This window comes from Natator depressus, chromosome 27 (assembly GCF_965152275.1).
Source record: "Natator depressus isolate rNatDep1 chromosome 27, rNatDep2.hap1, whole genome shotgun sequence".
Classification (NCBI taxonomy): domain Eukaryota; kingdom Metazoa; phylum Chordata; order Testudines; family Cheloniidae; genus Natator; species Natator depressus.
Window position 1 is genome coordinate 7,542,546 of NC_134260.1, and position 20,865 is coordinate 7,563,410.

General features: G+C 54.8%; 1 protein-coding gene across 1 annotated transcript in view; it reads left to right on the forward strand.

Moving 5' to 3' along the window:
• KCNH6 (potassium voltage-gated channel subfamily H member 6) overlaps window positions 1–20,865 on the forward strand; it is a 101,122-nt gene that overhangs the window by 55,910 nt on the left and 24,347 nt on the right. Inside the window, exon 4 of the mRNA XM_074940826.1 lies at window positions 9,222–9,433. Within this exon, the coding sequence (XP_074796927.1) occupies window positions 9,222–9,433 (212 nt within the window). The remainder of the gene's footprint in view (window positions 1–9,221; window positions 9,434–20,865) is intronic.

The following is a 20,865-nucleotide window of genomic DNA, read 5'->3' on the forward strand; positions in this document are numbered from 1 at the left end:
ACACCCTTCAATTGACTTAACCATGAAGCCATCCTTTCTGTGCCTGCAATCACCTATCGTATCCACCACACCTTCCAACTTCAGCAGCAAAGGTCCTACAGACAACTGCCTCCTTTATTACACAACCCTGATTCATCCCCTGAGCAGGTCCATACTGTGTGTTGAATGAGGCAGGGGTCCACTGGAAGAAATAGTGTGTGTGATCATGTAATTAGAGGCTGTATCGTAATGCATATGCATAATGGGGCTGAATTAAGGTTACACAGACAACCTTAACTCTGGCATTTCTTAATTTTTGAGGGCTTTGCAACCATAATCAAGCTCTATTAACATAATTTTTGTGTGTAATTTCCTATGTTTTTAAAAGAGCAAACTGAAAAAAACAGAAATTCCATCCTGTGACATCATCCTGGCACCCACATGGGTCATCAGCAGGGTTGGAACCTCTAGATTTACTGCACAGACCTCTGTCATAGGAGTTTAGGTAGTAACTGATAACAATAAGAAAAGGAGGACTTGTGGCACCTTAGAGGCTAACAAATTTATTTGAGCATGAGCTTTCGTGAGCTACAGCTCACTTCATCGGATGCATTCAGACAATAGTAGCTTGTTCTCCTCTGTGTGGGCCTCAGAGTAGCAGCTGTGTTAGTCTGTATTCGCAAAAAGAACAGGAGGACTTGTGGCACCTTAGAGACTAACCAATTTATTTGAGCATGAGCATAATTTGCAAACTGGATACAATTAATTTAGGCTTGAATAGAGACTGGGAGTGGATGGGTCATTACACAAAGTAAAACTATTTCCCCATGTTTATTTCCCCCCATCCCCACCCCCCACTGTTCCTGAGACGTTCCTGTTAACTGCTGGAAATGGCCCACCTTGATTATCACTACAAAAGGTTTTCTCCCCCCCCACCCCCGCCCCTGCCGGTAATAGCTCATCTTAAGTGATCACTCTCCTTACATTGTGCATGATAAACACCCATTTTTTCATGTTCTGTGTGTATATAAATCTCCTCACTGTATTTTTCACTGAATGCATCCGATGAAGTGAGCTGTAGCTCACGAAAGCTTATGCTCAAATAAATTGGTTAGTCTCTAAGGTGCCACAAGTACTCCTTTTCTTTCTGTGTGGGCCACCACTAGAGGGAGGATGGGACTCTTTGCCAGGGGGTATCACAGATATTTGCTGACAGTGGAGCAATGGTGAGACTCATAGAATATCAGGGTTGGAAGGGACCTCAGGAGGTCATCTAGGCCAACCCCCTGCTCAAAGCAGGACCAATCCCCAATGTTTGCCCCAGATCCCTAAATGGCCCCCTCAAGGATTGAACTCACAACCCTGGGTTTAGCAGGCCAATGCTCAAACTACTGAGCTATCCCTCCCCCTCAGAAATCTTGGGTTCTGTTCCAGGCACTGGAGGGGAGTGGGATCTACTGGCTTCAGCCTTCTGCCTCTTCCCCTCCACCCCGAACCTATCCCAGTCCAGTCTCTTCCCCACCCTGGGATCTTTATCCCAGCCCCATTCTTCTTACCTAGCTAGGGCTAGTCTCCTGCTCCAGATTCCCAGTCCCCCTCTTCCCCTCCGCTTCCCAACCCAGTCTTCTGGTTGAGCCAGTCCCATTTTCCCTCTCCCAGCTCCTAATCTAAGCTATTTCTCTCTTTCCCTGCTGGCCTCTAGTCACCCTCTCCTGCCCGTACCCACATCCCCCAGGCCTACTGCCTCCCAGTTGCCTTCCCTGAGCTCCTCCAATCTCAGTGTCCCCCCAGGTCCTTTCCCCAATCTCTTTGCCCAGCCAATCCCAGTTTACACCCATCCCAACTCCTACTCCCAGTTTGCCTCTCCCTACTGCCAGCCTCCAGTGCCAGTCCTCCCACCTTCCCACACCCCTTGCCTCAATCTACTCCCCCTGCTCTTTTCCCAGAGACGGCTTGTATCCCTCTGCACTCCAATCCAGCAGCTTCCTCCTCCTCATTACCTGGGAATTAATAGCAGGGAGCTTAGCATGGGTCCGGGCAACCTTAACTCTAGCAATCCCCAGCTTTGGCACGCTTGGCTTTGCAATCCGACTGATGTTCTTCTAACGTCGTTTTGGGGTGTGGTAGCTTTAGAGACGGATTTCCAAAGCCCACGTGGGAGATTTAGACGCTCCGCTCCCATTCTGTCCAAATCCCTTAGATGGCATTGGAAATCTCAGCTGTATATTTCTCAGCTTGGGCAAGACACTGTAGTCAAACATAGAACAAATAAATCAGGGCAAGTGCTAGCACTTCCCTGGGGGAGAGAATCCACACCAGGATTCTCCTCTAACTGGCAGGGGTTGGGAGAAGGTCCCATGAAGTCTGACTGCACCAGGAGAAAGGGTGACCTGATGTGCCCCTAAGGAGAGGCATTTGGGTTTATAAACTGGACACAGAGGTGGGATGGAGCCAGTGCTCAGAGCTCTGGGTCCTGTCACCAGTGAAATTCTCCGTGTGGCCTTGCACGGCACTAGGAAACTTGGATTTCACTGTGGGATCCCAGCTGATCATGGCGAATGTCCAGGAGCTGGTCTCTATGGCATAGTGTAGGGACTGTGTCCGTGCTTAATTTGTAATGAAAGAGGTGTAGAGGCTCAAGCAATGATTTACTTTCAGAACTGATGCAGCAAGCCCAGAGGTGCCGGGGCTAAGAACTGCCACAGAGGTGCTGGGGCTAAGCCCTGGCACAAATTAAGCACTGGACTGGGTGACAGCTGGGTCCAGGCAGCCGGGGGGCTGGGCTACAGAACCATTCCTCTCTAGGACACCCATCCAAGGCAATCCTGGACTGGTAGTGACCTAATGTTACCATTGGCGGGCACTGAGACGGCCCAGCCTCGCCGCCTGTCGATTCTGCCCCTGCTAGCCAGACACTAGAATGGACAGCTGAATCCAGAGCAGCTGAGTGTTCATCACAGCCATAGGCAGCAGTCCTATCAGGCCAACCACATGGGCACCTCTCTGTGGCTGAGCACAGCTCGGCTGTATCCCTGGCCCCCCGGGCCCCCACCTGCTTTGCTCAGGGCACCTGGCTTCACGTGCAGCTAGGTTACATCTGTGTCTCTTGTGTTTTGTTTGTGTTTTTCTTTTTAACAAGGTCAAGGTAAGAGGTTGAAGTTTAGTCTCCCGTCCCTGCGGCGACTCAAAATCCAGCGGAAATCTCTGCCCACCAGTGAGTTTGATGGAGTAGCCATTGACTATGGAAAGGTAACCATAGACTTTGTACGATATAAGCTGATACATTAGGTCAGGACCCAGCACTCTTCCTTGGCTCTCCCCACCCTGCCCCCTTCAGTAGCTGCTGTGGCTGGTGCAGTGTCTGAATTTAGTGGCTCTGTCTCTTAATGGTTAAACACAGAGCGAAAGGGACTTTGTGGTTGTTGCCTTTGAGGCTCGGAACTTCAGTGGGGACAGACCCGAGAACCTTCTGCGTTCAGAGCTCCAGCCCTGACCACTAGAACTAAAGGAGAATCTCCATTAGCTGCTGGCAGTATGTAGCCTGTGATGCACAGTTGAACAGCTCTGTTTCCAGCCAGGAGAAAGAAGCGGTACGTACATACGTACAACCGCACATGTTGTGCATTCACACCCACGCCTTCATACCACTGCCCTCAGCTGGCAACAGAGTTTAGTGCAGCAGTGAGGAATGGCTTTTGGAACCCCCAGGGTCTGGATTAGGGGTAGGGGCTAGCTCGTTAGGACTTTCTTTGTCGAAGTGTTAACAGATTCTTGAACCCTTTGGGTAGGAAAGAAAGCCCGGAAAGATTGCACAAATACACTGCTCTTAAGAAAGGACATAGCGCTGGCTTGAGATGGTGGCACTGGGACCTGCATGGATCTGGTAGAAATCAATGGGCAAAACTCCAGAATTTTGGTGCAAATATTCCTTGAAATTACACATCTCTTAAAATTTTCCTGCCAATCCTTGTGTCACCCCCATGCATTATCATGAGCCTGGAGTTTCAAATACATTCTATCGAGTCATCTTGTCCAGCTCTTCCCCACTATTGTACCAGCAAAGATTACGTTGTCCCTGTGCATTAGGGACAGCAACAATCATGACTGCATCGACTTAATGGGGTAGGGAAAAAGTTCTTGGTCTGTTAGCATTAGAACTTTTTAAGAGATTGCTGTTCTCATTATCCTCTAGACTGCTGCAAATGTTCCAGGTATGTACAAGTAGCAAGCACATGTGCAGCCAGACGTTCTAGATACGTCTAGGTAGAAGGCACCTGCTGGGCTGCCAAATGCTTTACGTGTCTCCTGGTACGAGGTGCTCGGTGTGCTGTCAAGTGTACTTGGTCTGTCAAGAGAGAATACAGCAGCTCTACTAGCTGCTGTTGTAGGTACGTTTTGGGTAAAAGGCACCTGGTGGGCTGTCAAAGGTCGTAGGTACGTACAGGTAGACCATTCCTGCTGGGCTGTCAAAAGCTCTAAGTATGTCCACGTAGAAGACATCTGGAGTGTTGCCAAGTGCCCCTGGGACAAGTTGACTTTCTGTTGCCTTGAGTGGAGCCTTCCCTGAGTGACAGTTGCCGAGCAAGAGCAAAGGGGCCATCAGCAAAAGAGTTGGAGGTAATAAAATTCAGATCTCTGCGATCCATTTTGCTAAGCCAGAACAGGCTGTGAGCCTCAGAATAAACGCGCAGCTCGATCAGAAGCTCAGTGAAGGTTTTTGAGGACCAGCGTGGTGAGAGAGGCCAGCAGCTTGGAGAAGGGCCTGGCGGGGCCTGTGCAGAATCTCTGCGGACAAAGCAGGGTTGAGCTAGTGCCAGTACTTTGGCAGGGTGTTTGGGGTGAGGTGGGGTTAGGTTGGTTTCCCTCAGAAGAGTCGCGGACAGCACCGTATTTCTGGTAGCCAAACCCTGCAAGAGCCTGAAATGTGCAATTTGGGCTTTTTACCCTGGCTGACTGCGGGAAATTCCTTAAATCCTTGGGACCTGGTCTCTGTTGGACACATTGACAGAAACGCGACACTTCTGGGGTGCTGAGATTTCATGCCACATGCTTTCCGAGCTGGGGGTTGGTTGTTTTTCAGGCTTGTCATTATAGGCGTCTCTTAAGTCAGGAGATCTTGCCTCAGTGTCCAAAAAACGGAGTTTAGCAGGCACCGAGGAGAGGGTGGGACAGGAAAGCCTGCGAATAACTGAGTCTGCACGTCCGGCAGTTTCCCCAGTGGCAGGATCTTGTCTCTGGTGTGGATTAGGCAGCCCCTGTCAACCACAGGTGAAGGACTTTGTACGTTGAACCACTCTTGGTTCTTTAAACTCCCTCAGCAGGCAGGGGGGAGAGAAAAGGGCGTGTTTAGCTTTTCACTCTCATGCCTTAGGTCCTAGAAACACTGTGAATCGAAGCCACCGAATGCCAGGGAAATCCACTTCTGGGGTTTCCTCTTTTTCTCCTGCTCCAGGCTGTTTCCTATCTGCTAGTGGCTCAGCAATACCTTGCAAGCTACCCCATGCTCAGCCAGGCTTAACGGAACAGGACGTTGTTGGTGGGTCCCGCAGTCGTACATGGAGTTGGGGCTCGCAGGCTCTTGAGGCTGGTGGGATTCCATTAGCCATGTAACAAGATGTGCTCAGTTCTGGTCCCAGCGGGAGCTTAACCCACGACACAGCAGCACTACCCAGCCCTCTGTCTTTCCTCTTTCCTGACCCTCCTCCCCTCCCGCCTCAGCATTCCAGGGCTCCTCCTAACCAAACGCTCTCTCCTGGCTGTCTTCAAGCCCAGGGGCGACTCCCTGATTCTGAGGGACTTGAAGACTCCTCCCAAGGAGAACTGTGTCCAGTCAGAGACCGAGTCCCTCCTGGAAAAGGAGAGGAGGCCGAGCCTGGAGGCCATCCCCACCGTGCATCACTCGTCCCCGAAACGAGAGCCTCCCTTCCTGGGCCCACTGGGGTCCGAAGCTGCTTGGGGCTTGGTTCGGCTTCACCCTGGGGGCAGCCTCCGCAGGGTCTCCTCCTTGGACAACTTTGAGGTCACCAGGTCTGAGTTCCAGAGAAAATTCAGGGAGAGGAGGGCAAACTCAGGTAGGGGAAAAGCACAAGCAGATGTGTCGCTACCAATGGGGAGGTGGTGCAGAGCTCTTCCAGCAGACGGGCCTTCCTCTCATCTGCTCTGAGGGTCCCTGGGGGAGTTTTTCACCCTACGTTGCCTTAAAGAAGCAGCGGTAAGGGGGGTGTCTCCCAGAGCATAAACTGACTCCAGTATGTTTCCAAGTGCGGGGATCTCTGGATGTGTCTTGGCCTGTAGATCTGGCTGTGTGTCTACAGCCATTCTGGAAATGGATTTAGGCACCTAAGTCCCACTGACACCAATGGGTGTTGAAATCATTGAAACCAATGGGAGTTAGACGCCTGTATACCTTTGATGATCTAGGTCTGTGTGTGAAAGTCTCTGAGTGAACCAGTCTGCACTGTAAATCCGCCATGTCCAAACCCTTCCAGGCTCTTTCCTGACTCCGGTCCCACGGCTCCCAAAGGGGGAGGGGTGAGTTTAGATGAGTGAATACGGTAGATGTAATACATATAATCTTCATGTTCTGAGGATGAGGGCCCAAGTATTTAATCCGGAAATCCCATCACCATGGTCACGGCGTGTCATTGACCTTTGCAGAGGATACTGAATCGGGAGGCATTGCAGATTTCATGAAAAATGTCGAGGTTTTGAAATGTGTTTCGCTCGGCATTGGAACCAAACATGAGAGAAAGCCATGCCGGCAGAGCCAAGAGCTCCATGGTTCGGGCACTCAGCGGGCAGCTGATTCGGAGCAGGGCCTTGACACTGGATCCCCCTGTCACGGAGTGTGGGGGAGTCCAGGCCCTGCACCCCTCTTCCTGGGATTCACTGAGACTCTCAGCCAGCCAGTAAAACCGAAGGTTTATTGGGCAACAGTAACACAGTCCAAAACAGAGCTTGTGGGGACACCCAGGACCCCTCAGTCAAGTCCTTCTGGGGGAGCAGGGAGCTTAGACCCCAGCCCTGGGGTTCCCTGTGTTCCTCCACCCAGCCCCAAACTGAAACTAAACCCACCAAGCCGGTTCCCTGCTGCAGCCTCTGTCCACATTCCTGGGCAGAGGTGTTACCTCCCCCTCCCCCTCCAGGCTCAGGTGACAGGCTCTCAGGTCTCCCACCCCCAGGGCACATTCCCAGGTCAACACTCCCCCCTCCCTGCTGCCTCACATTGTCACACCCCCGCATGCCAGGCGTGTGCCCTGACCACTGGTATGGGTCCCTCTCCATCGCACCAGAAATGCCAGCCTGGACCAAAACATCATCGAAGCTGGCACTTCTCTGCAGTGAGTTTTGGGTTTGGCAAATCGGCATTTTCTGACTTTAAAAAACAAAAAGACGTTTCATGAAAAATGTCCAACCGGCTCTACTGCAGACATGCAGAGAGGACAGAGCAATAATCCGGAGAGACCTAGAAAGGTGGCTGAAAGAGACTGAATTAAAGAAAAAAAGCAAAGTGGATACACTGGGACGGAAAGAATTCATCATATAGTCACGTGATGGGAGATAGAGAGCTGGGGAGAAGTAAAGCTGAGACAGGCCTCAGGCCTAGGTTTTCAATAGCTCAGAGACACATTTTCAAGTGCCCAGCACTCACAATCGGAGCTGGATTTTCTGAAGAGCTTTAGCCTCCTAAATGAGGGCCAGATTTGCTCAACAGCCCCCAGTGTGATCCCTGTATCTAGACTTTCAGAAGAGCTCAACACCCAACAGGTGCTCAGTGTGCTGAGCATGTGTGAAAATCTTCCCCACTTCAGGTGGGATTTTTCTAAGCTGTCAGCATTGGCCTACCTCTGTTCCCATTGATGTCAGTGGGAGCTTTCCCATTGACTTCACTGGGACTAAGGGTAGGGCAGTCCCACCCTTGTTTTGTTCTTTTGACCCTCTGGCCCCTTGAGGTGAGAGTGGACAATAAAATAGACAGGAGTTTGCTATGTCTCAAAGAAGGCCAGTGCACTTTGGGGCTGCGGGTGCAGAGATATCATGCATTGAGGCAGGGAAGAATTAGTCCTTCTCTGTAAGGCTCTGGGACAAATGCAGCTGCAGTTTTGTGTTCGTTTCTGGGCTACTTGTTCTCATAAGAAAGATACTGGCCAATAGGTTGGGGACCAGAGAAGAGAAACTAAAACGGTCAGCAGGCTGGAGGGATCAATTGAGGAGGAAAACTGGAATGAGCTGAATATGTGCCGCTTGGCTAAGCCACGGTCAGGGAAGGGAACATGAGAGTCCACAAATACTAAAAGGTTATAAACCCAAAGGAGCTGGGGAATGAGACAAATAAGGCTGGGGAGAACAGGGGATGGAATGAAGGAAGGTTGACATGTAAGCTGTTTGTATTTGAAAAATTGAGGGTGTTTTAGGAAAAATGACCTGCTGGTGAGATCCACTGAGCTGGAGAATCATGTCCCAGGGAAAGGGTAGAAGCCTTAATGCCTAGAACATTAAACTAGACCGGAAGAATGCTAGGAAAATACCCCACAGGGAACAATCCTGCCCTGGCCCATGGGGATGGATTGGATGGGATGTGTACGGCTTTGGGGGCAGATCGTAGGACTCCATCTGTGCTCTCTTTGCCCTGCCAAAGCAGCACTCCACTCCCCGTCCCTCAAGGAGATGTTAGTTTGAGGAGCCAGGACGAACAGCCAACCCAGCTCAGAGGGCAGGAGAAGCTGAGGTAAAAGCCTCAAGAGTCTTGCCGGTGGAGGCCTGCGGCCCAATGGGCCCCGTCTGTAATTTTAGGCTTTGACAGTTTTCTGAATTCTGTTTACATTCGTATCCTGCCACTGCAGCGTTGGCCCCCACCAATGGCTATCAGAATCCAGGCCAATTGGCCTGGGCCTTAGCAGTGACTAGGGATTTAGGTGCCACCGTTTTTCGGCGCCAAGCTTGAGACACCTGAAAGGGGCTTTGTTTTTAGGGGGTGGGTTCTCAGCTCTTTCTGAAAAGCAAGCCCCTTTCAGGTGCCTCAAGTTGGGCACCCGAGATCACGAGTGGCTTTGGAGAATTTTGGCCTTTGTGTTTGGGTACCAAGGCAAAATGGGCCCTTTGCAATAGCGTTGTCTCTCCAGACAGGTTCTCTCAGACGGCTTATCCTGGGCTCCCTTGTCCACAGAGACTAGAACGCTGATGGTTAATTGTTGTTTCTGTCGCTCTCCTGAGTGTTTCCCTCCTTCCTGAATTTGTTCCAGAGGCCTCCCAAGCCAAGCCCAACCCCCAGAACTCCACCTCGGACTCCGACCTCACGAGGTACCGCACCATCAGCCAGATCCCGCAGTTCACCCTCAACTTTGTGGAGTTCAACCTGGAGAAGCACCGCTCGGGCTCCACCACTGAGATCGAGATCATCGCGCCCCACAAGGTGACGGAGCGCACGCAGAATGTCACCGAGAAAGTCACACAGGTACAGGGGGGGCGGGGGGCATTCTCCCCAAGCCAGGGGCACTCCTGGGAGGTGGAGGGAATGATTGTGCTAATTTGTGGAGCAGGCATGGGGTGAGGGTGGGCGTGCATGCTAATTCGTGGAGCAGATTTGGAAGGGAGGGGCAGATCCCACTAGTTTCTGGCACAGATTTGGAGGGGAGGGGCAGATTACTTTGCAGAGCAGAGCGAAAATGGGAATTTCTGTCCCACAACAAATTGCAATATTTTGACGACTTTTTTTTTTCTTTTGCGGGTCGAAATGTTGAAATCTTGAGATTTTTCACTGAACGAAAAGTTTCGAGTTGGAAATGGCAAAATGTGTCACCTTGGGGTCAATTCAACGTTAAACTGCATTTCCCTGCAGGGCGACGTTGCCTCCTGGGAGCTGTGTCTCAGGTCCCCTTTCTCCCTTGTGGGCTGGCCTCCCTGGCCAGACTACGTCTCCTGTGGGGAGAAGTCGGGATCCTGGTGGCCGAGTGACGCCGTTCCCCATCGTCCATAGTGTGGTGGGGACACTCGCGATCGTTTGTGGAACAGCCGCGGGGCAGGGGGAGATTCACGCATTTGAAGGAGCAGCTGAGTGGGGACAGGGCAGGGTCCCTGCATGCTTGGTATTCAGTTCCTCATCTCCCCTCCGGCACAGCCGGGGCTGGGGACGGACACACCCAGCTGGCAGCGTTTCACTCTGTCTGTCCATGCTTCTCTCTTTGCACCTGGACTCCCCCAGGGTCGCCCCACTGAAAGCTGTTCCCAGTGCATGCGTGTGGCTCTCCAGAGGGCTTCCCTCGCTCATGGCAGAGAACAAGAGATTGTGGCCCAGATGGGCTCCAAACACATTCTGATGTGTTTTTAACCCCAGAAAACCAGCATCTGCAGGATGCTGGCCATGACACTGTCTGTCTGTCCAGCCCAGGGGGGCTGCTGTAGGGCAATCCCCATCGTGACTAGGAGCCGCCGTGCGGGGAGGTTGTACTGTGGGGTTGCTGTCACTGTTTGGGGGCATAGTCACTAGGGTTTGCACAGGGCTAGATTGTCATTGCCCTCCTCCGCCATGCAGGGGAATCACAGGGAGGTCGATTCTCCCTTACTCCTCTGCTCGGATTGTGGCTACTACTTGCCTTTCACCCTCCACTACAAGCATCTGAGGCGTGGGGCCGTAGGGCAGAGAGGGGCAGGGACTAGGAGGAGCCCTGGCCCATAGCTGGTGGGCATATGAAGGGCGGGAGCTGCTTGAGCAAAGGGTTGAAGTAATTCCTCCTCCCCCAGAGCAAGGGGGAAGCAGGGATGCAATGGGGACTCGCTGGGGCAGTTGGCACAGTTACGATCTAGCCCATAGTAATCACCACCTCCCCCACCCTCCCTCTCTCCCATCTGTTCGGTGGCTGGCTGGGAGGTGTTTGGGCTCAGGCCAGGTACAGAACAGCTCAGCCCGAGCCTGTGGGCCCGGCCCTCCACTGGTGGAAATCGGCAGAGCTTTGGCATCGTCATTCGTGCACCTCTGAAATAAGTCAGATTAACTTTCTTTTTTCTTACCGTGGAACAGGCCCAAGGTCTGGCAGGTTTTTCTACCGAGCTGCAGGGGGAAGGGGATGTACCTGCCTTCGGCAAGGCTGTTCCTTACCCCCACTCTTCGGGAGATCCGCCCCCAGCCGACGTCTTTGCGTGGGCTGTGGAGGTCTCCTTTCTGTGCGCTGACTGCGGGAATTGGTGGAGGTGACACCTGCAAGCACAGCTGCTGCTGGTTCCTCCGGCAGCCACCAGGTGGCAGTGTCCCTTCACCACATGGGACGCTGCGCAAGGTGATGGTGTTTCCATCTTCCAGGCTCCTTGGAAGGGAAGGGGGCGCGGAGGGGTTGGGGGGGTTACATTAACTGGGAAATACCCAGCTGCCTCCTTCCCGCCTACGGGTAGATATGTCAGACAGCAGAGAGCCTGGCTCCAGGGAGCCTCTAATGCATAGACTGAGATCGCACATCCCTGGTATCCGCCGTGGCCTTAAGACGCCGAACTGCAGGGATTCCCGCTTCCACCCGCAGAAGTGAATGGCGCAGGGAATGAGACCTGCAGAAAGGCATGAGTGGAAGAGCAGAAGGTCTTCAGAATGGAGAGAGGTAAATAGTGGTGTCCCCCAGGGGTCTGTACTGGGCCCAGTCCTATTCAACATTTTCATAAACGATCTGGAAAAAGTGGTGAACAGTGAGGTGGCAAAATTTTCAGATGATACAAAACTACTCAAGATAGTTAAGTCCCAGGCAGACTGGGAAGAGCTACAAACGCATCTCTCAAAACTGGGGGATTGGGCAACAAAATGGCAGATGAAATTCAATGTTGATAAATGCAAAGTAATGCACATTGTAAAACATAATCCCAACCATACATATAAAACGATGGGGCCTAAATTAGCTGTGACCACTCAAGAGAGAGATCTTGGAGTCATTGTGGACAGTTCTCTGAAAACGTCCACTCAATGTGCAGCGGCCGTCAAAAAAGCGAACAGAATGTTGGGCATCATCAAGAAAGGGATAGATAATAGGCCAGAAAATATCATGTTGCCTCTGTATAAATCCATGGTACACCCCCATCTTGAATATCGCGTGCAGATGTGGTCGCCTTATCTCAAAAAAGATCTATTGGAATTGGAAAAGGTTCGGAAAAGGGCAACAAAAATGATTAGGGGTATGGAATGGCTGCCTTTATGAGGAGAGATTAATACAACTGGGGCTTTTCAGCTTGGAAAAGAGACGACTGAGGGGGGGATATGATAGAGGTCTATAAAATCATGACTGGTGTGGAGAAAGTAAATAAGGAAGTGTTATTTACTCCTCCTCATAACACACGAACTAGGAGTCACCAAATGAAATTAATAGGCAGCAGGTTTAAAACAAAACAAAAGGAATTATTTCTTTACACTTCACACAGTCAACCTGTGGAATTCCTTGCCAGAGGATGTTGTGAAGGCCAAGACTATAACAGGGTTCAAAAAGGAGCTAGGTAAATTCATGGAATGTAGGTCCATCAATGGCTATTAGCCAGGATGGACAGGGATGGTGTCCCTAGCCTCTGTTTGCCAGAAGCTGGGAATGAGCGACAGGGGATGGATCACTTGAGGATGACCTGTTCTGTTCATTCCCTCTGGGGCACCTGGCACTGGCCACTGTCGGAAGACAGGACACTGGGCTCAATGGACCTTTGGTCTGACCCAGTCTGGCCGTTCTTATGTTCCTGGATGGCTTGGGAGGGATGGGCCCAGGGCAATGCCACCTCATGGCAGAACGCACAAAGCAAGCCGCATCTCTGGGGGTGTGGAACTGGTGGGTGTCAGCCAGAGCCCCTGAATGTTGCTGTAGGTCCCACTTGTGCCCTGCTCATGCAGAGGGGCTCCCTGCACCCTTTCCCTGCCCCCCAGCTCACCTGTGCAAAGCAGGGTAGGATTTTGCCCCACATTTTTTATTCTGGAAGGTCTTTGGGTCACCTGTGGAACTCTCTGCTGCAGGATGTAATTGAGGCTAATAGCTCAGTAGGTGCCAAGAAGGGATTAGACACTGAGAATAACCATCGCAGAATCACTAACTAGGATGCAAATTATACAAGGGCTGTCAATCCCCAGGATTCGGGACCCACCCTAAGAGAGACAGGGAGCTGGGGGGCGAGTGCAGGACTGGCTGCCAGGCTAGGGTCTGCCTCATAAGCAAATAAAAGACAATGGTTTTAAAGAATCACACAGGATGTTATTTGAGTTTAACTGAATGAACTAAAAGTCACTAAGAATTGCTCTGATGTGGAGTGCAGACGGGACGGTGGGAGTGAAAGCAGATATTACCCAGGGGGTAGTGTGGGAGTAATAATTATTATTAATAACTGTATAGCAGCATTACTGTTTGTTATACTTTGCACCTAGAAAGCACATTGCATCCAAGGATCTTGCAAGGCTCCTTAGCTGTGAGCTCCTTGGGTTAGGGCCTGTCTCTTCTTGAGTGTCTGGAAGGTGCTCCCAAGGGGTCAGTCTCATTATCACCCTTTTACAGATGGGGAAACTGAGGCACAGGGAGCACAAGTGACTTGTCCAAAAGTAATGCAGGAAGTCTCTGGCAGAGCCAGGAACAACATCCAGGAATCTTGACTCCATGGGCCCAGGCTCCATCTACTATGCCAACCTGCCTCCCAGACCTAGAAAAGGACACCAGCAGCCAAGGCCCCCAGGTTGCCTGCTTTAACCACTAGACAACATTCTCTCTCTGAGCTGGGAAAGGAATCCTGACTTGCAGACTCCTGCTTTAACCACCCAATCCCATTCCCATTCGCAGAAGCAGGAACGGAGCCCAGGCCTCCTTCCTTCTAGTCCCATGTTGTAACCACTAGACCCCACTCCCCTCCTGGAGTTGGGTTAAAAAAAACCCACCATCCTGATGCCCAGCCTGGTGTTCAATCCACTAGGCCCCAGAGGGGTTGGTAATGTGCCCTTAAACTAGCTGACAAATGCTGGCATTTGGGAGAGGAGCCTCCCCTGGCACCCCCTTCCCCCACCAAGCCCCTAGGAATGTCTCAAGGGGCACAGTTCTCCCCTTTCCTGCTTCCCCTAAAAGCCTCCACCCCAAGCAGTGCATTGACTTTGGAGGCTGTGTGCGCACAGGACCTGCTGCCTGTCGATACTGGGTCATTAGGCAGCGGGAGGTGATGGGATTGAAGCTGACAGGTCCCTGCTGCAGGCGGGATGGCCAGCATCGAGCCTGTGCACTCCCCCCCGTCCCTGGCATGGATCCACGTCCATTCCCCCCTCCCCTTAAATCTCCATGCTGGCTGGGTTCTGGGTGGATCTCGACCCCCCTGAGCACCGTATTTAACCACTAGACACCGTTCCACCCCCCCAGAGCTGGGCAAGGAACCCAGGAATCCTAGCCCCCAGCCCGCCTGCTGCAACCTCGAAATCCTACTTTCCTCCCAGAAGGGAGAAAAGAACCCAGAAGTCCTGACTTCCAGCCTCCTGTTCTAACCACTGGACCGGACTTGGGGCCTGGTTTGGCTGTGCGTGCTCAGGCTAGCGCCAGCCCCACACAGCCAGCGTCCACGGGGGTAATGGCCATGCTTGGCAGCGCTGGAGCGTGGCTTTGGCCTGCTTCTCTGCAGAGCCCCCCACTTCCTAGTGTGAGCCTGGATCCCAGGTGAGATGAGCCTCCTCCTCCTCTCAGCCTGGGTCCCCTCGGGACGCGTATTCGCATCAAGGGGCTGTCGTCTAAGTAGGCGCAAGTGGCAAGATGCACATGGGGGCTTCCTGGGGCTGGAATAATGGGGGTGGCAGACCAGGATAGAGGGACATTGGCAGAGCTGGCTGGGGGGAGCTCAGGGGAGCAGCAGGTCAGCCCTGAGGGGGCTCAGCAGAGCTTGGGGGGCCTTGTGCCCACTGAGGTGCAGCCCTTTCTCTGTCCCATTTCACGGGGGCCAGGCCCAGGTAGACCGGTGGCAGTCACTCCCCATGTCCAGCTGGCACTGCAGGCCCCTGGCCCAGGCGAGAGGCTGCGGGAGGCCTGGTTACCAGCTCCTGTTTTCTCTGGAGCTGCTTTTCACACCCCTTTGGCTTGCAGGCACTGAAATGTCAGCCCAGCTCCTGCAGCCTGGGCTGGGTCAGCGCGAAGGGTGACTCGGTCATAGGGGATTCGGGGTGCCCGGATCCTGCCTGCCAGGGGACGGAGGGGAGAGAAAGATCTGGGGGTGGATTCCAGGGGGAGGGCCATGAGATTGACAGGCCATGAGAAGGAAAGTGGGAGATGGGGAAGGGAAGGCAGCGGGCAGGCAGGAAAAGAAGCTCAGAGCGATCCAAAGGAAGCAGAGCCGAGCAGTCCAGGGCTAAGCCCCTTCCCCAGCTGGGCTGGGCTCCTGGGGGAATTGTTTTGGTGGCAGCTCCTTTGGTGCTGTGGCGGCCAGGCCTCCTAGCACAGGGAACACGCGTGCGGGGTCCCGTGGGCCCCCTCAGAGCCGCCGGACCCTGCTCCGACGAGCCCTGCTCTAATGCCTGCCGCTGGCCAGCTCCAGGGGCTCTGCAATTGGCTCAGGTCCCAGGGTGTCCCCTAGACCCGGGCCCAGACCCACAAACACTCGCAGCAGCTGCTCATGAGCAAGCGTGCTGAGGACGTCCCTGCTGCCCGGCACGCTGCCTCGTCCCCCACCCCCCGTGCCAAGGGAGCACGAAGTGCTGCTAAACCCCGACGGTGGCGACGTCCCCCCTGCCATCCCTCCCCCCCCATAGCACTGCTGCACGTGCAAGGCAAGAGAGAATCGGGCCCCGCGTGCCTCCCATGGGCCAGCCTGGGCATCCGCTCAGGACCAGGAGAGATGCCCCTGGCCGAGTCTCCGCTCGTGACTTACGGCCAATAAATAATTCACGGGCAAGGCAAAGCCGGTGGTGAAATCCCATTAGTCCTCTGTGTAAGTAACAACTCAGCAGCTGGGTGAGCCAGAGGCCGACTCCTGCAGAGTATGTGACTGGGGGCGAGGGGCCAGCCTGACAGCCGTGACCTCATCCCATCTGGGGTCACTGCTTGCTTCGGCTACAAGTGCACTGAGCACATTGGTCCCATCCCGTGGTCGCTCCTGTGGCCTGAGCCTGGGACAGCAGGAGCCACTAATCTGTGCAAGAAATGGGGAGCCAGGGTGAGTGTGCACAGGGAACTGGGGATCGGACAGAGTCTTTCGCCTCCAGGGCACCTGCCAAGAGTTGTCTCCCTCCAATGGCTGTTGGGCGGCGTGTGTGAAATGTGCTAGTGATCCGATGCCAGTTCTGGGGTCCTTACAGAGCTGATCCCCCTGACTGTCCCCGACCAGACTCCCCCCCCCCCCCGGACCCAGCCTGGCAGCAGCAGAAGACTGGCAGGGTGGCAATGGGTGGCCCCAGGGAAGGGAGCTTCAGGAGTCAAGGCGAGAGAGGCTACCAGGAGAGGTGAAGGCGGGGGAGTGGCAGGATGATGTTGCAGAGGTGGTGATGGGAGCGCAGAAGGGGGAGGTGGACGCAGGAGCTGTGCTGGAGGGGGTTCCTCCTGGGAGCCGTTGGCTGAGATGAAGCCACAAAGCCCCCTGGCCAAGGCAGGCAGGGAGGAGGAGTTGCAGGCATTGGAGGAGCTGGTTCTCATCAGGCCCTGTGTATACTGGAGGCCCCAGTCAGGATCAGGGCCCATCCTGCTGGATGCTGTACAGACACATGGGGTAACAAAAGCCCCCGTCCCGCAGAGCTCAGTCTCAGGAGAGCCAAGTCCCCAGGAGCCAGGCTCCAGGACTGTGAGCTGAAGCATCTGTCACCGGTCACTGTCGGAAGACAGGATACTGGGCTCCATGGACCGTTGATTTGGCCCAGTGTGGCCGTTCACATGTTCTTGTGAGCTGTGGTGGCTTGTGGGCCTCCCTCCAGGTCTCTGAGGACCCCGTCCCTGACTCATATACCACGACGCCGGGGCACTGTCCAGCAGCAGTGTGAGCAGGGGCCGGAGCACAGCCTGGAGAAGAGGCAGGCACAGGGGGGCTGCCCTCTGCAGCAGGGAGAGGATGCAGTGGCTCGGGGCCAGATCCTCAAAGACATTTAGGCTCTTAACTCCTGGGTATCGTGGGCCTTGGGGTGCAGAGTGACAGAGCTCAGACCAGGGCCCCAGCTATGGCATTTCTCCAGGCACGGACACGAGCAGCTCCACCGAGGTCTGGCCAGCACCAGCTCGTGAGCAGGCCGAGAGCATTCCAGCATCCTCAGTCTCCTGGGGCCTGTTCTGTGCCCCAAATGCCTCTTCCTAGCACAAGGTGCCAAGGGGTTATTGGTGCCCTGGTCTGGCCTTCACCACGGGAGACCTGGGTCCAAATACTGGCTCATTGAACAGGGAGACAGGAATTCTGGGTACTCTCGTCCTAGCTTTCAGCAGACTCTGATCCCCATCACCAAGCCACCACCAAGTCAGGGCTGAGGTGCAGCGGCAGAGCTGGGTGTGGGGAGCCCAGGACTGGAATATCAGGGGGCTGCGGGTCGGGGTTGAGGGGCAGCGGCAGAGCTGGGTGTGGGGAGCCCAGGGCTGGGGTAGCAGGGGGCTGTGGGTCGGGAATGAGGGGCACTGGCAGAGCTGGGTGTGGGGAGCCCAGGGCTGGGGTAGCAGCGGGCTGCGGGTCGAGATTGAGAGGCCCTGGCAGAGCTGGGTGTGGGGACCCTGGAAGTCAGGATTGAGGTGCATCGTCAGGTGTTGGGATCCATGCTGCCTGCTCCCCAATCCTGAGCTAGCAGGGGGGGCTGCCAGCCGGGCCTGAGGACCATCAGCTAAACTGGGGGGGCTCTGAGTGGCACCTCAGCACGTCAGTTCCACCCGCTCCCTTTCCGCGCCCTGATGGGGACGGAGGGAGACCAGGGCAGCGTTGACCCTGGGCAGGGTGGTTCCCAGGCAGCCGCCGTGTGTGCAGGGGAGGGTCTGATTCCCTCACAGAGGCGCCAGGCAGGGGTGGTAAGTGCCCTGTCTAGCAGGTTGAAGCCGCGCTGTCTGGCAGGCAGCAGACACTGGTAGTAGGGCCGGGGTGGGGAGGAGGCTGGGTCGCGTGTGATCACAGCTCTGCCCTGGGGAGTGATGTAAGCACCAGAGGTCTGTGCTGGGGAACACGGCTCCTCTCCCCCCAGCTCCCTCCCCGCCTGGGCCTCGCTCCCTGCTCGCACACCGCCTTACTTCCAACACACCATGAGTCTGAAACTGAAGCTGAAGCCGGTAAGCACTGAGACAAACGGACGGGATGGGGGTACGGGCATGGCTGAGATGGGGGGGTTTTAAGTGAGTCCCTGCTATTGCCATGGGGAGAGCGGATCCAGGGGATGTTTGTCCCTAGAGTGAATTAAACCCCCAGGGGGGAGCCAGGATACATTGGTGGGATGGGGCTGCCTCCTTGCAGCTGGCTCTTTTCTTTGCATGGGGGGGAGCCATCCTTTCCCCCTGAAACAACTCCCTCTTGACCTAGCCAGCCCTGCTCTCTGGGGAGGCAGAAACTTTCTCTGCAAGCGGAGCCGGGAGTGGGAGGGTGAGGAGCTGGCATGGAGCGGCCCAGCCTCCCTTGTGCCCTGGACTTTTAAACCCACAGAGGGTTCGGTCACACACTTCTGCGATGAACGTACCAATCTCTAACTGGGAACGAGCCTTGAGCTCCTGGCCCTGCCTGGGGCCCCTTACTGCAGCCTCAGCATCCCCTCCTGCACGGGATGCATCGGGCTAGTCAGAGACCTGCTGCGGGGAGAGTGAGCTGGGTTTGGTTTGATACAGTGAGGCAGGACTGAAGGGGCGAAGGGGAAAGACGTGATTGTTCTCCCCTCCTGTTCTGGGACACTGCAGCCAGACGTTCTGTGGGTTCTGGGAGTCTGGGTCTCACAGCTGCTAAAAGCAAACAAGGCCCCCCGGCGAACAGGAGACACTGGCTGCATCCTTCTCTTGGTTACTCCAGAGTGAATCTGGAGTGAGCCCGCTAAGGTCAGAGAAGTTACTCCAGATTTATGAGTCACACCCAGTGGTTCCTGGATACGAAGGCAGCAGATGCCTTAGAAATCCCATAGAGCAATGGCAAGGGTGCATGGGTGCATCGGCTCCACAGATGACTGGATGGTAGATGATCAGGATTCCTTCCCTAGACGGATGCATTGGCTGGGTAGGATAGCTGGAGGGGCTGGACGGATACACAGACTAGCTGGAACTTGGCGCTTGGCTCTGGGCTGTAAGTCCAGGGTTTGTTTTTCTCTCTCACGTTTTGTTCTCCATTCGAAGGGTCCCCAAATTTGTCCCCTTTGGAAGGGTTGGCCAAATGAGAAGCCTTTTTAATTCCACAAGCCAACCTCCTTTTCTCCTTCCCCGGCTCCCACGGCTAATGTTGAAATGGCTCGTTTTAGCCTTGACACCAAAAGGCCGAAGCTGGGGCCGGCGGCGTTTGCCAAAAGCCGGCAGAGAAATATAACGCGGACCTTGGCACGTGAGCAGCGTATGGGCGGCTCAGAGAGTAGGGCAGGGGAGCTCAGTGTTAGCCACCCCCCAAAGGCTAGACCCACGGAGGGGCTGAAACCACTGACTCCTACTGCCATGGGTGGGCCGTGAGAACTCACTCAGGATCAGGCCCCTGTTGGGATGTATCATATGGGCTTCCTGCTCTGCTGTGATTGTTACTCGGGGTCTGATCCAAAGCCTATCACAATCCACGGGAGTTCTTCCTGCTGGCTCCAAAGGACTTTGGATCATGCCTTGGCATTGCTGCCAGGCTTAAAGGCAGCTTGATCCTGCCCCCTGCCTCCTTTGCATTGCTCAGGGGCGGGGGTTGTCCCAGTTCCCCTCCCCTTGCCCCGATTTGCTCCTGTTGGGACGCTGAGGTCGGTTCCCTGACCCTGCCAGCACTGCCTCCGCACATCCCCCTTCGGAACGATTGGATTTCGGTCACTTTTTCCACTCCCTCTCCCTCCCTTGCCAGCCAGGTCTTTGGCCTTCCTAGCTCTTGATTGGTGGCTTCCTCCCCACCCGGGGCCTGGCCATTGATTGATTTTGATTAATCTGCGGCAGGCTCCTGAATGCCCTTTGCCGGCGTGTGCGTGTGGGTCTGTGCATGCGTGTACGCGTGTGTGTGAGACGCCATCTCGCTACCTGGGTGCGGGGAATCCGAACCACGCCATGGTCCAGCAGCTGTTAAGTTTCAGGGACGTGGACAGGCAGGAGAGACGCTAAGGATGGGGCAGCGGGCAAGGGGCTGGCGCTCGAGAGGCATTGGCCGGGGGAGAGTCCCTGGTTTGCAGGGCTGGCTAGTGGGGATTGTGGGGCTGAGACGCACATCTGGTGGTTGGGGGGTGTCAATCTGAATGGAGTGTCGCTGATCGGGACTCCCCCCAGACAGCTGGGTTTGTTAATGCTGGGGCGGATGAGGGGAGAGCGCACAGAGGGGACTGTGGACAGTATCTGGAGGGACACCCATATTAGGGGCAGTCGGGCAAGGAGCGGCCAGCGAGGTAGGAGGAAACCCAGGGAGCCCATTGGAGGCTCCGGTAAAGCTCAGCCCCAGAAGTACGCGGGGGGGAGGAGGAGGATCTAGAGGCAAAGGCACAGCTGGGGTGGCTCGGTTCCTGCCACGCCCATGGGACCAGGCCGCCTGCTGCCCTCACGTCGTCAGGTACCCCGGAGCCGAGCGAGGGTGAAACACGCCCGTCCTGCCCTGGGGGCGCGCTACCCCTCTTGGCAATGGAGCATCGGGCTGGAGGGATTAAGAGCCTTGTCCTCTTCGCTCACTGGCACAAATCAGGAGTAACTCCATGGACACCAGTGGTGTAAACCGGGTGTCAGTGGGAGGAGAATTGGGCCCTGCTGGTTCAGTGTGGGAGTTTCCATAGCAGCCATCACCATGGTAGCTAAGCATTATGGGTTGGCGGCTCAGAGGGCAGTGAAC